The 22,503-nt window shown below is 38.7% G+C and overlaps 1 protein-coding gene across 2 annotated transcripts in view; it reads left to right on the top strand.

Annotated features, from left to right (window-relative positions):
- Positions 1-20,791, top strand: part of LOC123877075 (EH domain-containing protein 3) — a 36,146-nt gene extending 15,355 nt beyond the window's left edge. For both annotated transcript variants that reach the window (XM_045923582.1, XM_045923583.1), the window contains 2 exons: positions 17,898-18,068; positions 19,705-20,791. In XM_045923582.1, coding sequence (XP_045779538.1) covers positions 17,898-18,068; positions 19,705-19,907 — 374 coding nt within the window. In that variant the 3' untranslated portion in view covers positions 19,908-20,791. The remainder of the gene's footprint in view (positions 1-17,897; positions 18,069-19,704) is intronic.
- Positions 20,792-22,503: the final 1,712 nt, after the last annotated feature.

The raw sequence follows: 22,503 nt of genomic DNA, 5'->3' as shown, positions 1-22,503 counted from the left end.
TTCAAACCTATGCCTGAAAACTTTTGGGATACAATTTATTTCATACTATGGCGGTCAAGTCGAAATCGAGCATGGTGTTTTTAACTAATCTAATTAAGAGCATCTTTTAGTTAATTTAATGCTTTTTCAGTATGGAAAATGCACCAAAATACCATTTCGCTCTCGATTTCGACTGCCCCGCCACAGCATGAAATGAATTGTACCTAATAGTACATAACAGTTCAATACTCTAAAGTTAAACTCTTAAACTTACATTATATGACATAGCTTTGAACATTATTGAGGTATTTTAGGGAGTTGACTACCAAATGATCACTCTCAATAAATGCAACTTTTTCCTCTTTTCCACCAACAACGGCTTATTAATTTAGCCTAAATCATTTTTTTTCATATTTTGCACTTTAAAATATAATATGTATCTTATTCGTACATTATTTTATCATTGTCTAATAAAAACAATGCTACACGTGGCTTAAAAACTGTTGGGATATTTTGAATTTATAGGAAAAATATCAGTAAAAAGAAAAGCTTGGACGTCCTGTTTGAGATATATATTTGAAGTGAGTTAAAAAGTCATCGAACGTAAAAACAAAAGGATTTTAGAAAAAGAATAAGAATAAGAATATATTTAAATATAAACAATTTAGTTTACAGCCAGTTCCAACATCCCCCTTTAAACTAAATTGTCTTACAAAAAAAAAACTTAACATAACATATTAACACACAGGAACAAAAAAAATAAAAACTAACTAAGACCTAAACTACCTATAATTCTACTAGTTGCGATAGGCCCAAGTGGTTTGGTAAGAATATCTGCGGGTGTATCACAACTTTTCATATAGTCTAAAGTAATTGTATTATTACTAACTTTTTCTCGTATAAAATGAAAACGAGTGTCAATATGCTTCGTCCTGCTATGGTGCACAGGATTGTGAGCTAAGTTTAGTGCACTCTGACTATCTGACAATATCTTAATTGTAGATATCTTACCGGTAATACCCTCTATAAATTTACGTAAATAACAGGCTTCTTTAGTTGCTGCAGTAAGAGCCATGTACTCAGCTTCAGTGGATGACAGAGCAACAGTTGGTTGTTTCTTTGATTCCCAAGACACTAGTCCACCAGCTAATTTAAAGACATAGCCCGTGTAAGACTTTCTGTCAATTGGACAATTTGCCCAATCAGCATCTGCATACCCTGTTAACGGCTTTCCAGTTTTCCTATATATTAAGGAATACTCTAGTGTACCCTTCAAATATTGAAGAATCCTTTTTGCTGCTTTCCAATGTTCCGTTGAAAAACACGTATTGAATTGGCTTAAGTAGCTCGTTGCAAATGCTATATCAGGACGTGTATTGACTGCCAAGAACATAAGGCATCCTATTAGATTTCTGTAAGGCAGCAGCAATGACTCACCACTATCGTTTCGTTCTAATTTGTTGTGAGCTAAAGGAGTACTAGCCGACTTGCATTCACTCATATTAAATTTGTCCAATATGGACAATATATAATTAGATTGACTAACTTTTATGTAATTTTGATTCCTTTCTATTTGTAATCCTAAATATGACTTCAAATTGCCAAGATCTTTCAAACTAAAATATCTTGACAAGTCATTTTTAACAATGTCAAACGTCACGTCAGAATTATAAAAGACAATTATGTCATCCACGTAGACACCCAAAATAACAAATTCATCACCAAAAAGTTTCGTAAATACACAAGGCTCCGAAGAAGTTCCTACAAAACCTATTTTTGAAAGGACTTCATTCAATTTTTTGTTCCAAGCACGAGGTGCCTGTTTGAGACCATATAGAGATTTTCGAAGCCGGCAAACCCTGTCTTCTTGGCCTTTCACACAAAAACCAAGAGGTTGTTCCATAAATACTTCTTCTTCCAAATCTCCATAAAGAAATGCTGTATCAACATCCAAATGTCTCATTTTAAGATTTTCTTCTGCTGCCAATGCAAACAAAGTACGCAGGGAAGAATGACGAATCACAGGCGCAAACGTCTCATGATAATCTATATCTCTTGTTTGATTAAAACCTTTGACCACTAGCCTTGCCTTATACTTGGTTATATTGCCATAAGCATCCTTCTTATGCTTATAAACCCCTTTGCAGGGAATAACTTTTTTATTTGGTCTGTCTACTAACTCCCAAGTATTTAACTTCATTAGTGAATTGTATTCATCAGTCATTGCTAAATCCCATTTTTTACCATCTTCTGAATGTACAGCTTCAGAATAGTTTGTTGGTTCACCTGAATCAACATCAGTAGAGACGTGATAAGTTAAAAAATCAGGTGGCTTTCTATTTCTAGATGGGTATCTGGGTTCATTACTTACTTGCGTTTGTTCAATACAAAGAGACTCTTTATCCATGTTCACAGGAACAGATGATTCTCCTTCTGGACTACAACAATCAACACAATCATAAAATTGATCATCATCAGGTTCAGTATGTTCTTCAAAAAGTAATACTGATTCCGTATTTTGAACTATAGGTTCTGATGCATTTTCCTTTAAATTTATAAAACAATTCTCAAAAAAATTTGCATCTCTTGACTTAATAATACGTCTTGGATTTGCAGGATCCCGAAAAACATAAGTATTAGGATCTTCCGAGTAGCCAACGAAAATTGCTTCCTCTGCTTTTAAATCTAGTTTCCTTCTATTACATGAAGGTATATGTACTAGAGCTCGACATCCAAATACTCTTAAGTGACTTAGATCACTTTGTCGACCACTCCACTTATCATAAGGTATTTTGCCACTCAAAGCTCGATGAGGGGACCTATTTTTCAAATAAACAGCAACTTGGAAAGCATCTTGCCAGTATGCATTAGAGAGTGAGCTTTCGGCCAACATTGATCTTGCTTTTTCCGTTATTGTACGGTTCGTTCGTTCTGCAACTCCGTTTTGCTGCGGACTATAAGGTGTTGTTACTTGGTGCTCAATACCATTTGAAGAAAGATAATCAGAAAACTCTTTATTTACATATTCTTTTCCTCCATCGGTTCTAAGAGCCTTTATTTGAAAACCTAATTGTTTCTCAACTAGAGCTCGAAATAATAAAAATTTATTCATTACCTCAGTTTTAGAAGATAAAAAAATAAGCAAAAATCTTGCGAGTATAATCATCTATGAAAGTTAAAACATAAACGTTTCCTTGAAAAGATGTCGTGGACATTGGTCCGCATAAATCACTATGGATTAGTTCTAAAGGTGATGACGCCCTATTATACGCTACATTTTTAAACGGTTTTCTGGCTTGTTTGCCTTTTACGCAAGCGATGCAACTATTTTTATCAACCTTAGTAAAATCTACTCCTACCTGATGATTCTTCAATTGATTCATGCCTATGCGACATAAGTGTCCTAACCGTTTATGCCAGAGCTGATACTTGCTCAGACAGTCAGTGTGCACCTCGTACGCAATATTTTCACTATTCATCTTAGGTGGAATATTAACAGTACAATCAATTATGTACAGTCCACCACAGGGCGAAGCATGAAGGACAGAATCACCTGAAACACAAAAAGTATCATTTTTATAAAAACTACATCCGCTTTTGTCGAAAACACATACAAAACCTTTATCAATAACTTTCTGTACTGATAGTAAATTAGCCTTTAAATCTGGTACTAGGGCAACATCACTTATTGTTTTTAATACATCACCAGGTGTCTTAATAGAAATATTTCCTATTCCACAACATTTAACACTTTCACCATTTGCAACAGTTATATTTCCAGTATTCATTGACCTAATGTCCCGGAACCAATCTTTTCTGAAAGTCATATGTTTTGTAGCCCCAGAATCTACATACCAAACATCCTTATTTGAAAAATTAGCAGTAAGTGCTGTGATCGAATCCGTGACTTCCTTTGGTTTGGATTTCATTCCTTTGGCCTGGAAAACTGTATTTGTTGGTATGGTGTCATTTTTAGACATTTCATTTAATAGTTTTGTTTTGACCAAATCAGAAGTAATATCGATGTTGCAGTTTTCAAGTGCCATAATCAATGGCTCATATTTCGATGTGAGACCTCCTAGTAATATAGCTGCAATCGATTTATCTTCTATTACTTTGTCTATGTCAGCTAGGTCTTGTGCCGTTGACAGAACTGCATCTATATATTGTTCAATATTCTCAAAGTCTGAAAGACTTAATCTATAAAGCTTACGCTCTAATGCTAGCCTTCGGCCCATACCTTTATCCTCAAAAGCTGCCTTCAGGGCTTCCCATGCTTCGGCTGCAGTTTTTGCACATCTTACATGTGTAATCGCTACACCGTCTAATGTTAAGCATATTTTAGCCAGAGCCTTAGCGTCATTCCTTACCTTAATTGGTGCAGCGGTCGTATCTCCTTCTGGATACCCATCTATAGGAAACCAAAGGTCCTCATGCAGTAAATAATTCCGCATTTTAAATTTCCAAGTTGGATATCCTTCTCTATTTTTAAGACTAAAAGGAGGAACTGACGACGAATGTAACATCTTGTTACCACTTATATCTCCGCTTGCTTGCGACATTTGGAAAGAAAAATATTTAAATATGATTTTCCTTGTTCGCAACAAATATAGCAACACTGGACAATTAACACCACTTTTCCACTTATGATTTTTCCCAAGAGCCTCGTGCTGATAACGTGTTGGGATATTTTGAATTTATAGGAAAAATATCAGTAAAAAGAAAAGCTTGGACGTCCTGTTTGAGATATATATTTGAAGTGAGTTAAAAAGTCATCGAACGTAAAAACAAAAGGATTTTAGAAAAAGAATAAGAATAAGAATATATTTAAAGATAAACAATTTAGTTTACAGCCAGTTCCAACAAAAACACAAGTAGGTGTATATTTATTTATATTTATATTATTGCATAAGACTATATTTTGTTAATAAAACATTTTTCATTCTTTCATTTTCATTTATTTGATATGTGTGCTATTCAAGTGATATAAATTGAAATCGACATAGAGTTGACTCTATCCGTTTAACATCGATACAATATATCGATAGCTATCTGGTCCACTGTGCTCGAGCCTCGAGAACAATGACTTGGAGTGCTTGATAACCGTTTACAGTTGCGATTATCGTCATCATACTATACTCCGGTGGTACCATTTTGTGTTCAATCGTTCTGCTGTTCAACTATGCTCTAACCATTCAAACTGTACATCGAGATCGTTGACTTTAACAAGGCTTAGTTTTGCATTGTTCTTATTTAAATGACTAAGAGATTTGTTTTGTGATAAATTTTAACTCAAGTTACTCAAATCCCTTGATTCCTCAATAGGATATGTCAGGCCCGGCCCCAGTTGTTAGTATACCGATTAATGATTGTATTTTAGATACCTAATTAATTTAACTTAGTAGGTATTCTTTTCAATATATTTTTTTAAATTTATGAGCTTAGGTATATTTTTCATGTTCTTAATGTTAGGTATAATATTTTATTGTACGACTTTTGTTTTCAATGCACGTTGTGACTGCCCGTAAATGGAGTTACATGAGGTGATGAGACGGAATAACATTACTATTCTTACCTGCAAAAATATCTTCTCAGGCTTCTAACCCCACAATGAAAATTTAAACTGAGTGCACTAAAATATCGATTGGCTAATGTCGACCCGCATTTGTGCGGCATTGACTGGTGGCGGGGTCAGATTATACAGAGGTCATTGGCAGTGCGGGCTCCACACTGTTTACTTCTTATTGTAGTCAAGGTGATAGCGGTGATGGCTTAGTGGTTAAAGCATCTTAGCAGGAAACCTGCCTGAGAGTTCTCTGTAAGTTCTAATGTTCCCAAAGATGTGTGAAGTCTGCCAATCTGCACTTTCCAGCATCGTGGGATCTTTTCGTTCTCATTCTGATAATAGACCCAGTTCAGTACTGAACCGGTGATAGGTTGAGATGATGACACTGAAGTCATTAAAAAATTTGGGAATCTATAAAAATAATAAACTAGTCACAATATTGAGTTTGCGCAGTGTGGGACGACCTCCAGCCCGCTGGGCCACGGCGGGAAGTGGGTGGATAAGGAACATGAAGGAGGTCGTGGGTAGTGGCACAATCTACAAAGACTGTCAAATTCGACACGGGAATAAATTGTAGTCAAAAAAGCCATTTGTTTGCCAAATTAGGATACTACTGTAATTACGTTACGTTAATTACTAAAGCTACGAGGGTTCCAACCGCGCGCGCCCAAGTCTGAGAAGAGCTCATTCTTTTAGCACTGCTTTGCCTACACTTGCTTGAAAAATACACTATTTAGATTATAAACGAAATATTACGTCATGTGTAAAGGTGCACTTATTTAAATTAGCCACGCATTATGAACAACTTTCCATATTTTTAATGAATCTTCATAAAATGCACGCAATACTTTCTTATATTACATGAAGAGGCAGAAGCACTGTCAGTTCAGCTTCAGTATCAACAGCTAATGTGAAGTCACGATAAAAATGTGTTGGCAATAGCAACAATTGCGATGATTGTGGAATGGAAAGGTTCTTTCTACACAATAGATGAATGTTGAATTTTACAGAATAAGTTAATATTGCATAATTGTACGAATTAGTTAATATTGCATAATTGTACTTTGTACTAGTTTTGCATGCCAAATCAGGTGAAACTTTTCTACTGGACGATGTGTAATTGTACCTATTTGATCTACAACCTCTCGCACTGCCAAGGGTCACTGGTAGAGATCTCTTATAGAGATAAGTGCTTCCCTGTCCACTTTTTCTTTCTTTTTCTCTTGTTCGTTACAACTTTGTTATACAAATAAATAAGTAGATAAATTAATAATAACATTTCACTGTAAAAATGTTTCTGCAAATAAAGAATCTTGAATCGCAAGTTCCGTACAGATGTAGGATGCGTACGTATTGTACGCGGTGGAACTCGGTTTGGCGGCGTGACTGAATGTCCTGGCTTTGATTGATATCGATACGCCAAGTGGCAGACAAGAGAGGCGCCGCGTCGCTATCATACATCGCCAATATTTGAGGTCGAGCGTGTGAAGAATGTTTTATTGTTTGCTTTTACTGCCGTGCTTCTGGAGTATTGTATTTCAATCATATTTTGTCTGCTTTCTTTTATCTATACTTGTCCTGACTGACTGACTAAACACATACAGCCTAAACCATTGAGGTTAGAGACTTGTAATTTTGATAGTAAACTTGTAAATAACACATGTACTCACTAAGAAAGGATTTTCAGAAATTCCATCCATAAGGACGTTAAATAGGGAATGAAAGTTCGAACGAAAGTCCAGTAATTTTTCAATATTCCCGTCTCCGATATCGGTCTCCGATCCGAACGAATAATATCCGTGAATATTGGTATTTGGGCTACCTATTGGTTAAAAATTCAGAAATATGTTTCAGTGTTTTTGCAAATTATTCTTCACTGATTAAAAAAAATTCCACACGCACGACGCTGGGGCGGGCTACAAGCTTTTATTTTATTTTGTTGCTCCTTACATATTAGTTCAATCTTGTTACATCTGATACTTATTTTAGAAGTTTCAAGTGCTTGAGAATCTTTCACCGGCAGTAACCATTACGAATTTTCACCATCACTTCTGTTCAAAACTATGATATTTTTCATAAAGCTTGAAATCCACAGTAAATACCATACTTTTCCACAGTTAGGGCATATTGCCCATATAATATTTAAGAGTGTATTTCTTAGAATAAATCATAAATAGGTAGCTGTACTACATTTATCCAACTTTTCAAACTTGTCTATTAAGTATTAATAAATACACGATTACGTGCACTACTCGTGCTGCAGACCGCGCTAAGGAGCCAAGAATCTACTCCGTTACGTCATGAGCACTTTCCAAAGTTTTCCTTTTAATGTGTTTTTAAATCTTAACTGGCTGATAGAAATATATACCTGTAACTTGCTTCCGCGAACATTTCACTCGATACGTGCTTCGCTTCTCAATTGCTCACTTACTGGGAACAATTACTTACGAGTGACACTTTTACTTTCTGTATGTGTCAATATTTAATTAAATTAATTCTTCACTGGAATTGGTTTACATCGGTTAATTTTTTATTAGAACTTTTAAAATTGTGTACATAAGTACACAATTTTAAAGGAAAAGAGTTTAAAATAACTGCTTTTATGTTTTGATCTATGCATTATATCTACCTATTGCAAAACTAACCCACTGACTGACCGCTGGGTCTAGAAACGCGAGTTTTCACATGTAGGATTTCTCTGTTACGTGGACCTCAACTAGTTAAGAAGCAGAAAGGACCTATTCAGTTTGGTCCAATCCCCCAACAATGTTGAAACTGATGCCATAATATAAAATCTATTTATATTATGGCATCAGTTTCAATATTGTTGGGGTTATAAGGGTATAATTTATTTCATACTATCCGAGTGCAACATGGAATGAAATAAATTGTACCCCAAATGTGGCATGAATTTTATCATAGTTGGTGGATTGATGAGGTGACATTGGTGGATTGGACCAGGGTCCATACATTTTCGCCCATGATTCTCTCACTCGTTTGGAAATTAGAAAATCTTACAAGTGAAACTCACAACACGATACAGGAAAGTCAATTTTGTTTTACAAGCAAATTGTAGTTATAGGCCAATAATTCCGCTTATCGTTACAATTTGTATGTATCGACACTCGATATTGCGTGGATAGGTTATGATTAGATAACAAAACAACGCTGACATACGTACGTAGAGTACGTGGACACTTGTAACGGTCAACGGCGCTCCCTAGTTTATTGTATCTCCTGAATTAACGAGCGACTGAGGCATTTTGGAAGAAAGAAAAAACGGTCATTTTGTAAGATCACTTTATACCACACATCACTTTGTACCTCAGGGTTGGTTATCCTGGCGCCTTCTCCACTCCTGTCCATAAATATAATTAGACAAAGACAGATTGCAACATTCGATTCGGTCCAATAACTTGACAGATTAAAGTCATTGAAAGTGACCAGTTTTTTGCACTTGATTCTTGTAGGACTTAACTATAAGTTAGATTATTTCAAAAAAATAAGTATGAATTACGTATGTAATATGAATATTATTTACCGTAAAACTGTTAAGTCACCCCTGAATTAAATATTATGTCACATACTGTTATGTCACTAAACACATATTTTAATAACCAGAAATAGCTAATCATATAGGTATGTTAGTTACCTATGTCATCTGCGGTAAGTAGGTACATAATATAACTCAAAATAATTGGAGCAACAGTGTTGCCTGTTGTTATCACTTATCACGCTATCGAATTATACAGCTAAACTGTTTGCATTTTTTATAATTATTGGAATGTAATTAATTGTGTCAATGTTGTAGTTATAGTGGACGGATAGCATGAAAAATTGCCTAAGTGTGGGATTAACTCTTAACATTATCACATCACACTATCACACTTCAAGCTAATATTATCAAGACGAAAGTTTGTGTGTCCACGCAAAAACTACTGGACGGATTTGACTGAAAGTAATGGAGATAGATTATACCCTGAATTGAAATGGGTTAATCCAGTAGCTATGGAGGCTGCTTTTTATCCCGGAAAATCAAAGGGTTCCCAACTTATTGATTTTCCGGGAGAAAAAAAAGCCTATGTGTTAATCCAAAGTGTAATCTATGTCCATTCCTCAGCCAAATCCGTCCAGTAGTTTTTGCGAAAAGGATCAAAAAACAAACACACAAACTTTCGCCTTTATAAATTAGTGTGATTTTATGTAATTAAAAGTTTGATTTCCACCTCCTATTACCACCAGTCACAGTACATTAATAATAGTAAACTTAATTTAAGTAAACTATTATCAATTCCAATGTGACATATTCTGCCCTTGGGCACTGCCAGAGGCCGCACTTACGAATTACCTCAGCACCTGTTTGTCAAGCTAGTGCTATAATGTGTAGACAGTCGACAGACATCACTAACCACATTTTACACATATTACGAGTATCTATTTGCCCTGATTACGTAGTCAACACATTAATTTATGAATACTTTTCTTTAGTATTTCCACAAATAAAATTAAATTAAAAACCGATCAACTGCGAGTCGGATTTGCGCATGTAACCGGACGGACGGACGAATAGCTGAGGTTTAGTGACACAGTCATGTTGGCACTGTACGGGTACGGAACCCTACAATGTAAACAATATTCGCATTTTATGTCAGCCAAGAGTTTTATCGTAAAAAATAACATTTGAACTTGATGTTGCGTGTTATTGTTTAATGTTTGCTTATTTATAATATTATGACTTTTGTCCTTGCGCTCGTATGAAGGCCGTTTTAAACATTTATGCTTCTACTAGCTGATGCCCGCGACTTCGTTCGCGTGGATGTAGTTTTTTTTAAATCCCGTGGGAACTCTTTGGTTTTCCGGGATAAAAAGTAGCCTATGTGCTAATCCAGAGTATAATCTACCTCCATTCTAAATTTCAGCTCAATCCGTCCAGTAGTTTTAGCGTGAAGAAGTAACAAACATTCACACACACACTCACACACACATACACACACATACAAACTTTCGTCTTTATAATATTAGTGTGATTAAGTAAATATAATATTAAATTATGTGCTGGGACTACGTTTATAAGCATAGAATATATTTTCTCCATGGTATTTAAGGCCATTATTTATTTATTCTGCATTTTCTCTAAATTAACCCCATCTTAGTTGGCAAGCTAAAAACAACCATTGCTCTTTGTAAGCAACGGATATTAATTCCATTTAAACGATGTTTTTCTTCAAACAACTAAACTTGAACTATGATTGCTTATAAATAGACATTTTGTCCTTGTGTAGGTCGCACGTTGTACAATATGAAAATTAAAATCTATGTTCCTTTTCAAACAAATGGCGTGCGTGCAAATTCATAAGCATCTACATTCTACATATTATCTAATATACTAGCTTGTATCGGCCCGTTGTGCCAGATCCTTAGCAAACTGTGGAATCAACTCCCATCGGCGGCGTTGATGAGTCAATATTTTTCTTTATATATAATTTTTATGGTCCTTTTGTAAAATATTTGAATGTTCATGAAGTTTGTAATCGCTGTTGAATTACCTACTTCACACTTGCCTTGTCGTCCCGCGAAGGTCGTTCGGAACATCAGTCAGTGTGTCGTGTCTGCGTGGTCATTATCCGGCGTGGGCGGCGACGGAAGAGCATCCTCCTTAGCGCGGGCGCCTGCATCCGCCAGCAGCTGGACCTTGGCTGGTCGCTGGGGAGCGGATCATTACCTGCGACACTTCCGACAGTCGGTGGTGTTCGTCCGGTCGCCGCGACCTGCCGTGTAATCGCGTTGTTAGCTTTTTGATGCTAGCGCGAGTGGGTGTGGTCGGTTGATAGATAGTTGTCGTGCGATGAAGTGTTTTTGGAGTACTAAAGACCTGGGAAGGAAAGGTAGGACTCTAGACGTCAATATTTCTACGAAACGTGCACGTTCTCTAAATTGGTCATTCGGTAGGAAATGCATTCCGAACCAGTGGTAGATGCTCTTGACGATTCAAAAGTAAGTACTTGTATAAGTTTAATTGAATAAAAGTATTTTGAACTGAAGAAGATGGCACAAGATCGAAAGGCTTTTCTAACTTCTAACTATTACTAATCGCATACCTACTGTAATGCTTTTCCCCGATGTGAAATTAGCGCTTTTTAACCAGTAATTCCTTGTGAAGGCAAGAGCTGGGATCGTGTAAACATAAGATGTAATTTGTCTGCGGGGCGGCGGCGCTGCCCGGCGGCGGCGGCTCGCCGACTTGAGGACTTCCTGCACTTTCACTGCACCTGCCCGTTGCCCCTTCGCCTTGCTCTACATTACTCTAAGTACTCACTTCATTATTTATGTACAGATAATATGACGTGTTTTGAAGAATTCGATCCTTTTGAAGTAACCTCGTGTTTTTTGCAACTTTGGCAAGGTTGCCTTTTTTTTTTTTTTTTTGTTGACGCTGGGGAATGCATTTACGCATCCCCCCCGGAGGGAGGGTATGTGGGACTCGCCGGCCGAGAGGCGACCGGAATACCCACTAAACCCCAGCGGCGCTACTGCGCGTCGCCTGGCGACTGGGTCACGGGAACGGCCGAAGCAAACAACCGCGACCCAGCCAGCGACGTCTGCCAAGGCAGACCCTCCACCGGGGACCTGCTCGGTCCCCATCGACGCACCTCCGGGACGCACCAACGAAGTGCGTCCCCCGACCTTGGGACGCGCACGTCGCCCGCGTCCCATCCTCCGCTTCATCCACTGTGCCCTCTGCTAGTCAGAGGGACACGCGGAGAAACCTCCCCCCCCTGCCAGGTCATTAGCCATAGCCAACAATATCTCCGAAGAGAAATTATTAGCCATGTTACCGGGGCGCACCGGCCCGAACACTGCTCTTCCCCTCGGACGCATCCAAAAGGGACCAGCAGCATCCAGGCACACTGGGAGGTTACCTGGCTGGCGCCCCTTGGCAAGGTTGCCTAGCCGGTGCCCAGTGATTGCCCAGTGGACCACAACTGGCCAAACTCCATACGTGTGGTTGCTCAATGTAATTTTCATTATTAAAGATTAATTCAATGTTTCTACCTACTTTCCTATCCCAATTTCATCAAAAGAAAGTAACGTTTCCTTTCAAGCGTCGTATTTAAATAGACTCAATTATTTGAGGCAGTGCACGTCCTATCAATAAAATTTCGCATCAGGTCAATTGTGTGCTTCTATTAATATGTTTTATATGCATTTGATTGGTATCGCGACACCAATAGGATAGAGGCGTGCAGGCCAGTGGGCGACATGTGATATGAGAACAGTTTAACTTTACACGACTCATTTAGGTAGGTATTATACGTCGTATATTTGTCGCCCGTTTTTGTATTTTATTCCCAGATGAGATTCATATTATGACGAGTCCTAATTGTAAAAAAGGTATCCAATATTGCTATTTTTCGATGACTAATCTTAATCTTTTAATCTTGTAAATCTTGCCTTACCCTCTAATCTTCTAAATAAACAAATCCTAATCTTGTAAATGTGGAAAAATATTCTCGGGAGTTTGTGCTTCATTGATTGTTTTTTTGAACTTTTTGATGTTCTGGATGTCCGTCCCTGGAATGTAAGTTCACTTAAACATCAAAATCGGTTAAATGATTGAATTGAAAGCGAGTACACAGACGGATAAACAACACACACTTTTACATTTATAACATTAGTAAGTATGAATTTATTTATCAGTAAACTCTGATCAATGAACAGGTTAATTTATAGAACCTCGTTTATCTATCTAGTTAACAAGACATTAATTTGCGCGTGTAAGCATTTGCAGTTTGAAGTTTGAACCGTGTTCAAAGTGACATGATGATCTTAGGTGCATTGATATAGAACGAGGAGGTAAATCTTATCGCTTTTATGGTTGTAGATCATGTTGACGCCTGTCGCTTCCACTCACTTGTAACTAGTAACTGGTTACTTGCTCACCGCTGATATTATTGCCAGTTCACATTGTTCCAGTCGCTGGATCTACTCACGGCATTCTAACGCTGGACTGGATTACTGTCGTCATATTTCTAAAAAGTGGTTAGCTGAAAAAAGGAGAAAGTATTTACAATTTTTATGATGAGTAGGTACTTAGTGTTTTTTTACATACGCTGTTTGATATGTTTATAATATTAATTTGCAAAAAGTCGTTTTTAAATTGTCGCAAAAAAACTTAACATAAATTTCCAAGTTTTTTGGATTTTTTTTAACAGATTTATCTAATAAAGAATGGTACGTAGGACACAACTTAAAAAAAAGCTTGGTTCTGTGTAGCATAAATTTTTAGACATCTACAACAGTCTTTGAAAATTTTGCAGTTAACCAATTTTTAAAAGCAAAGACGCAGAATGTATTCTAGTCAATTACAAGCAAAACCTAACTTCATTGGAAAAAGTAAGAAATAGATACGACCGTCCCAGTCGCGCTGAATTTAAAAGTAGACTGGCAATCTTGTAACTGGATTCTGGAATCATACTTTAGTAGAAATCTAGTGCTGGATTGAAGGACTGGATTGGAATGCTACAGGACTAATGTGAACTAGGCGTTAGATGTGTTGTATAAATAGCCGATGAGCAGGTTGAACTTCCTGGTGAACTAACATCATTAGCACTCATTATATAAGATTCTTGTGATAAAGAATGTAGCATATAAATAATTATACATTTTAGACCGCGTGAGTTTTAGATTTTTAAAAATGGGAATTCTTTGATTTTCCGATTTTCCTTCCCCGGGATGCAGGCTATCTCTGTAATAAATGTTGTCAAAATTGGTTAAACTGATGGACTGTGAAAAGCTAGCAGACAGATAGTCAGACTTTCACATTTTTACAACAAGAATTTACATAGGTACTCTAATCCCGTGTAACTTTAAAATTAGTTATTTTTACGAAAATCTGACAAACCACAGACATAGATTTATTTAGTTTCTAGAATCTCATGTCTACAAAATGACATCGAGTTTGATTGGTTGATATTGAAATGAGAACCAAGCTACGTTTGTATGGAGCGAGTGACGGAGAGACCGCTGTTAAGTTTACAGTTCCCGACAGTTCTAACAAAACGTCGAAGCTTCGACGTAACTCGCAGGCGTCAAATGTACTAAACTTTTGACACAGGTAGCCCTAAATTAGTCCTATTTTTCTAAGATTTTACGCCACTATAGCCTAATTAATATTTGACGTATGATCGTCGATTCAAGATCAAACGGAGAATTCCCTCACTCCAGTTCACTCTGCTGATATTGTGATTGTTCCACAAAAAGTGCTGACAGTAAAACTTCAAGGCGGCATGACCCGCGGCCTTACGCAACCGTGTACCCGCAGCCTACTGGCCACTGGCCTACATCTATTCGTCCGACTGATGAATTAGCATTTGATAACGCAAACAAGATTGTGTTCATACTTCATAGCAGACTAAACTAATTATGCGATCTCTTGTAATATATTATGCGAATGTGAATATTGTATTATCATTTTCTTTGCTCTATGTAACTATTTGTGTGTGAAAATTATTAGACATGCTGCGAATGTGTGAAATATCCGAAATATTCGTGTCTAAATATTGCAAAATTGTTGATAAATTGATTTAAAACAGTTAAAAAAAAATAGCTTTTCTGAGTACTTTCCTTATTTATTCTCGTAAGTATAAAAAAGTTTAGTGAATTTTAAAAATCTCTGATATTAAAAATACCAAGATTAAGTAAGTGTTTTGAAAAAAAAACTATATTATGGCGCCTGTAGGTATGGCGTATTCCAAGATGTGAATGTTTTTTACTTTTTAGTTCGTTTTTTGGCCGGGCAGTCGTGTTTTTAACCCCCGACCCAAAAAGAGGGGTGTTATAAGTTTGACATGTGTATCTGTTTGTGACACCGTAGCGCCTAAACTAATGAACCGATTTTAAATTAGTTTTTTTTTTGTTTGAAAGGTAGCTTGATCGAGAGTGTTCTTAGCTATTATCCAAGAAAATCGGTTGACGTTTGAAAGTTATCAACTCTTTTCTTGTTACTGTAACCTTCACTTGTTGGGGGTGTTATAAATTTTTAATTTACACTTGTTAATTTCTTTTATTTTGACTTGTTTTGTGGTTCCTTTGTTTTTTTAAATAATAAAATAATGAGGTCTCTGATCATTGAATGGAATAAATATAGAGGAGTCAAAAGTAAAAACAGTAGACCGTACGTGCAGCGAAGCGGGCAGCCGCGGGGCGCCGCAGACTGCAGTGAATAGGCGACCTTGGCATGATCCCAGATAAAAGGTGCCACTTTGTTATCACTCAGCAGTATTCGTGTTTATTCTATGTCACTCAGCGACGGATCACTGTGGCCTACAGGGTGCGCTTTCGGCCAGTGTATCCTGCAGACAGCTCTATCCTTTTACAAATTAAGTAGGTATAGGGGGTTTAGATTTTATCATAGTATATCATCATCTTCTTCAGCCTGTGGATGTCCACTGTGGGATATAGATCTTCCCTATAGAGCGCAACCACACCCGGTCCTCAACCTTCCTCATCCAGCCACTTTCCGCCAGCCTCCTTCTATCGTCGGTCCATATCGTGCTGGAGGGCGCCCCACAGTAAGCTTGCCTATACGCGGTCCCCACTTAAGGGCTTTCCGGCTCCAACGGCCATCGCCTCTACGACATGCATGGCCTACCAACTGCCACTTCGGCTTGCTAACAGTTTGGGCTATGTGAGTGAGCCTGGTTCTCCTGCGGATTTCCTCATTTCGAATCTTCTCCCTCATGGAAACCCCTAACATAGCCATCGCCATAGCTCGCTGAGGGACTTAGAATTTATGGAGGAGGCCGTTTGTATATGTTACGGCTGAAAGCAGAATTGCAGTTGCACCTAGTCTTAGCCGGCTACAACGAGGTGTGGTAGCCGTGAATATACAGCGTGTTTGATAAATTGTATAAAATGACACATGAGGCATGTTGTACGAAGTAGTGCCATGGATTCTTTCGTTGTCTTTGCTACTTGATAAACGCGATCAGCTATTTGCAGGATTGTTATATATACAAACTCTTTGAGTCCTCATATCTCCCGCGGCGCGGGAACCACGCTATAAGGCTCTTTATTCTTTTGGTACATCTACACATCGGTCTTACCTCAGCTTGTCGGGATGTTATGGACATTACCTAACACCTTGTACACGTTTACTTTATCGCCTGACCTACAGAACTAAATTTTTCGACTTAGCCCTTTAGCACGATGAGTCAGCAACAATTCGCTAATAACATTCTTTCGAGCACTCAGCAAACCATTTCGTTGAAATAGTCGCAACCCCGGCGCTGACGTCGCAGTTTCCGCGTCGAGTAAAAATATCATTTTATGTGATTGTTTGCGAAATTGGCACGTTTTGAGTCGGCGGAAATGTGTCGATTTGGTGTTGCAACATAAATGAGATAACTTGTAGGTGTGTAGAGATAGGTAGGATTGAGTTTAGTTTAGCCGTTTCCGAATCCGTGACCAAATATCCTTCGTTGTTTTTTTATATATTTTGGATTGTAAACTGTATTTATTGCATTCTCCAGTCATATAAATCTCATTTATTACGACTACCATTCAATAATAACCAGTCACCTAAACTGTAGCACTGCTCTTGAGTTGAGCCTTAGCTACAATGTCAAAGAGCCGGTATCGTGGTCCTTCGCTAATCAGTAGAGCGTGCGCGTTAATGCGAGCGGACACTTCCGTCCGCTTCCCGCCATTATAATGACGCTTAATACCATAACGGCTCCATGGTAATACCGCTCCACTCCACAGTTGTATCTGTCTACAGACCACTGATATATCCGTATTTATCTAAGTCATAATTTGCTAAATTGGTCTTACCTACATTATAAATTATAATTCATATTATGGTAAATGTACCTATTCATTTGATTTTTATGCATTTTTAGGTTACATTTCTGGATTAAAACTAAAGGCGAAAACAAATTATCAAACGCGTCACGCGGCTGGGCGCCTTTACTTATAGGTATTTTTATTTTATAGGTCTATACACTAAATTGTGCAAACTATCGGTTCTTGAGCGCTCTGACGTCCGATAAAATTCTGGCCGCCACGTCCCAAATTACTGAGCAGTGTGCCGCGGCTTACGGACACGTCCGATAGTTTGTTTCCGCCTTAAATCTTTAAGTTATCTTCTCAATGTATACGTTTTGGGCCCAAAACGAACTAAAAATCTGTTCTTCCCGTTTTTACACTATAAATTGTATTTCATCGTTACCATGAATCGATTGTTAAAAAAATAGGTAAAGATTTGATCTCAATCCTGCCTTAGGGATGTACTGTGATTGGCGTTTGTGTGCTCAATTCTACCTAATCTAATATTGAACTTATCCCATTCCAGGTGGGGCGTTCGAAGGAGTAGAAGACCAGGTGTCGCCGTTCGGCTACGGGCGCGGCGAGGGGGTGGACGCGGGCCACGGGGACCCCGAGTGGATATGCAGCAAAGAGAAGCCGCAGTACGACCAGATCTTCAACTCGCTCAACCCCATCGACGGCAAGGTCACCGGCGCCGGTACGACGTCCTTGCTACTAGCACACGCACTCCGCACAGACCCACACACACGCGCCACTCTAACACTGCACTCCGCGCTCGAGGCTCTGACCTCCGCCACACAGAACTGCTCCCAGCTAACCCAACTCTGCATGCAACTAAAGAGCCGTAAAGACGACGAGAACGAACCAAACAGTTTCGACAAAATCGCTGACGTTTTGACCATCGCTACACAGAACTGCTCTAATATAACCCAATTTTTGGTAAATGAATCTGCAGCAAATGCTAGCATCAACAGTGGAGCATCTCGATCGGTTTCCATTCATAGTTTACATGAATCCTTTACTCTAGAACAATCTATTGGGATTGGAGGAATTAGCTCCGAAGCTACTCGAGTATCGCTAAATGAAAAGGAAGACGGCAGCGATAGCGACAGCTCGGTTCAGGAATCATTTTACAATCTCAATGAGAATATTTCTATAGAAACATCTAGTATTTTTAACATTTTTAGTCCAATAATATTTAGTGTAAAGTTCATTTTCCTTTTGCTGCTTAATGTTATAACTATATCGATTGTTGCTCAAGTTTTATTTATTAGTGTCGTGTACGCGCTGACCGGTGAGCGGTACGTCGAGTTTACGTTACCGACGAGTCCAGAGAGCTGGCTTCAAAGAGCTAAAGCATTGACGTGTGGCGCTGAAGTGGAGGTGGTCAGGATTACTTCTGTTTTCCAACTGTTCCAGCACTATAATGTTATTAATATACTCAAATATGTTACTTCGAAACTGGAAACCGATGATTTGTAAAATGTTGCAGCACATACTCCTTACACCTTTACCTTAACATAATCGTAGTTGGTTGTTTTTTCGTCTTTACGGTTCTGGCTTTATTTATATTATGTATATAGTAGGCATTAGATAAGATAGGTAACTAATAGCGGTTACCAATGTTCCTAATATTATTTATTTAATGCGTGTGTGATTTCCTGTAACTAACGTATACTTAATTATTAACAACTTAATTCAATACGAGGTAAATAGTTAATAATGATTAAGTGTAAACTCACGTAAACTCGTGACAAGGGGATCCGGGTGATATCGCAGGTAGGTGTAGGTAGGTAGTAGGTACATAAAATTCCAATAAGTTGTATTTTGTAGATGCCATACATCATAATTAGAGATATAGATATTCAATCTCTCTCATGTAGTCTACTACAGAGCACGACTCTCCTCTCAGAGTAATAACGATTTAGGCCAGAGTCCGCCACGCTGTCCCAGTGTGAAATGATATACTTTGAGAACATGAGAACTCTCAAGCATGCAGGTTTCCTTACGATGTTTTTTTTTCGCCGTTAAAATTGGAGTATGACCTTTTTTTAAGCTAATTTTTCAATCAAAGTTCGCATGGGATTTTAAAAACTTAAATAAATGCGGACATCAGCTAATTTAGAAAAAACTATTCGCAAATTGTCCTTGCCGATAATCGAACCCCAGACTTATTGACAGACAGACTTATAGATAGACCACAGCGCTCCACTTGTGCCTGCATTAAAAACTAGCTGTCATCTTATTTTCTAAAGCGGTTAAATGTAAGCAGCGCTCGGTATGGCTCTATCGTGCAGCAGCAACCGGTGGTAAGTGTGCCTTCCTGCCCACAGCCGCCAAGACGGAGATGGTGAAGTCCAAGCTGCCCAACTCGGTGCTGGGCAAGATCTGGAAGCTGTCGGACATCGACAAGGACGGCTTCCTAGACGAGGAGGAGTTCGCGCTCGCCATGCACCTCATCCGCGTCAAGATCGACGGCCACGACCTGCCCTCGGAGCTGCCGCCGCACCTCGTGCCGCCCTCCAAGCGGAACTAGCTCAGTGTGAAGTGGACTTTACTCCTCGAGAACCAGATTACAACATCTCCGCTTCAATGGACAGGGACAAATCTAGCAGATACGTCAAAATGTATAAGTACATGAGCTATCACTAAAAAACTTAGGAATTTTCGAAATGAATGAGCAGATTGTTTCTAGAAACAGACTACAACAAGAAACATCAGTTTTTGAAAATTCTCACGGCTGGCAGTCGAAATCATTCTATAGTTCGCGACAGGTCGACATGGCAATCGGGGTATGAGGCGGGCGGGAGGCCCTGAACACCCGCGATGTCCCGCACCGGGTTAGCGCGAGAGCTGTGCGGGGCATCCCCGCCGCCTCATCGCCGAAGTTCCACCTGTCGCGAACTATCATTTTGCTCATGTAATTTTGCACGGTGTTTACGAGGGCCATGTAGCATTGATGTGTGGAATACGAAATTCTGCTACAATCTGACAGATTAAAATGTTAGGGGAAAAAGAGTGAAGAAAATTTTCGCACGCGTTCTTTCGCTAGATTTGTCCTTGGACTTAGACAGCAGCATAATTAATGCTTCCCTGCACTACCCATTTATTACGAAAGCTGGTTTTACACTAGTCGATTTTCGCCGCACGAAAAATCGACCCGATTAAATCCAGCTTGAAATGTCGTATAATATGGTCTTATACGATTCGACTGTGGCGAGGCTTGATTTGTCAATTTATATTTTATGTGGTCCAAAAAACTGAATGCTTTGTTCGGATTTGGTTTTTTAGCAATAGCGATTATTATTCAATATTTTTAAAATATGATTTCCAAAATACAGTAATATATAATACTTTTCGAATGTAAATACGTGCTTCGGTAGGTCCTATAAGTAGATTATTTTTGTCATGATTGATTTACTCCGTGTTTTTTTTTTGTAGTGTTGTTTGTGCTTTGAATGCATCCTTCACTGTGCGGCCTGTGTGTGGGAGGCGGAGCGTTGGTCTGCTGCGTGCGGAAGTGCCAGGGAGGGATTTATCAAATATTCGATAGGATATATTAAAATAACGTTAATATATTTTACACTAGTGAAGTACCCCCTAGGAAAAACAAATCGAACTTTATAAAGAGACAATCGACAGCTTGGCTTTCGTAGGCCGTTGTCTCTGTAGTCACAGATATGAGTGACAGAGATGACGCTGTACTAAGCAAAGCTGCCGATTATATTGTGCAATTTTTTTATGAATTATGACCTGATAGCATCCCTGGCACGTCAGGATGAGTTAATATTGGAACTGCTCAGGGTGCGTTTCCACTTAGCGGAGCAAAGTGGAAACGCACCCTTAAGGTCCTGGAAGATTGCACACTTGCTGAACGATTTAAAATAATCAGATTTTTTTTAAATATCAAAAAATAGTTGAATATCGACAAATTTTTTGTCTGCTGTCTATGATTAGGCTTTAACCATAATGTGAGATCGGTTCCACATAAAATAGAAGGATCGCATGTTAAAACGCACAAAATACGTACCTATCGAGTTGAGTAGCTTCACTACTCCGTTTTAAAACGGCTAAAAGCGCTTTAGTGGGACTACTGAAGATACCCAATCATCCTGTAGTAAGTAATCCCAACCCTAATTATTCGCTTGCAATACAAATTAATAGTTATTGTGCAATAATTCATCGCGTATCGACACTGAGATTCAATAACGTTAGAAAAAAAACAAATTGTATTTGAATTAAAGAGCTACCTGCTTGTTCTTATGAAATCGTTGGATAGAGTTATATTTTAGTTATTTGAATCTTAAATTGTTACTACGTTTCTAATGTATAGTATTACTGGGTTCGATTCCCTACGCCATCGCGCCATTCAAATCGTTACTACGCACTTTGTGACAAGCGCTTGACCGCAATCACACCTGATGGAAAGTGATGATGTGGTCTAAGATGGGACGCGTTTACCTAGAAGGTGCCTATTCACTCTTGTTTTAAAGATACCCGGATTGTAATTGGTAGGAAACACAGATCGCGGAAGAGTATTCCAAACCTTAGCCATGCGTATGAGGAATGAAGACGCAAAACGTTTTGTGCGTGTAGATGGAATGTCGACGACATAAGGATGGAAACTCGCCCGACGTCTTGCGGTTCGGTGATAAAATGGTGAAGGGGGGACAAGATCGAAAAGTTCCTGTGCACACTCTCCGAAATATATCCTATAAAACACCGATAAGCCGGCGACCTTACGGCGGTGATCGAGACTTTGAAGTTTCGCCAACAAAGGAGAGTCTTCGCCTATAAGTCTCCTAGCTCGACGGCATCCAGAGCCGCTAGTTGGTACTTAGCGGAGCCATCGTAGAGGTGACTGCAGTACTCCATGCACGACCTGACTTGTGCTTGATACAAAGTAATCAGTTGGCGCGGCGTGAAGTACTGCTTGACCTTGTTAAGAATGCCTAGTTTTTTTGCGGCGGTCTTGGCTTTGGCTTCGATGGATCTTCCGAAGTTGATGTTAGCCGAGACGTCGAGACCTAGGAGATCTATGTGATCAGTGATGTTAATAGATATATTCCGGAAAGTGGGAGTCAAGGTAAAAGGACTCCGCTTTGCTGTAAGTAGACACGCCTGCGTTTTGG

Source organism: Maniola jurtina, chromosome 22 (assembly GCF_905333055.1).
Source record: "Maniola jurtina chromosome 22, ilManJurt1.1, whole genome shotgun sequence".
NCBI lineage: Eukaryota > Metazoa > Arthropoda > Insecta > Lepidoptera > Nymphalidae > Maniola > Maniola jurtina.
This window is presented reverse-complemented; position numbering and strand designations above follow the sequence as displayed.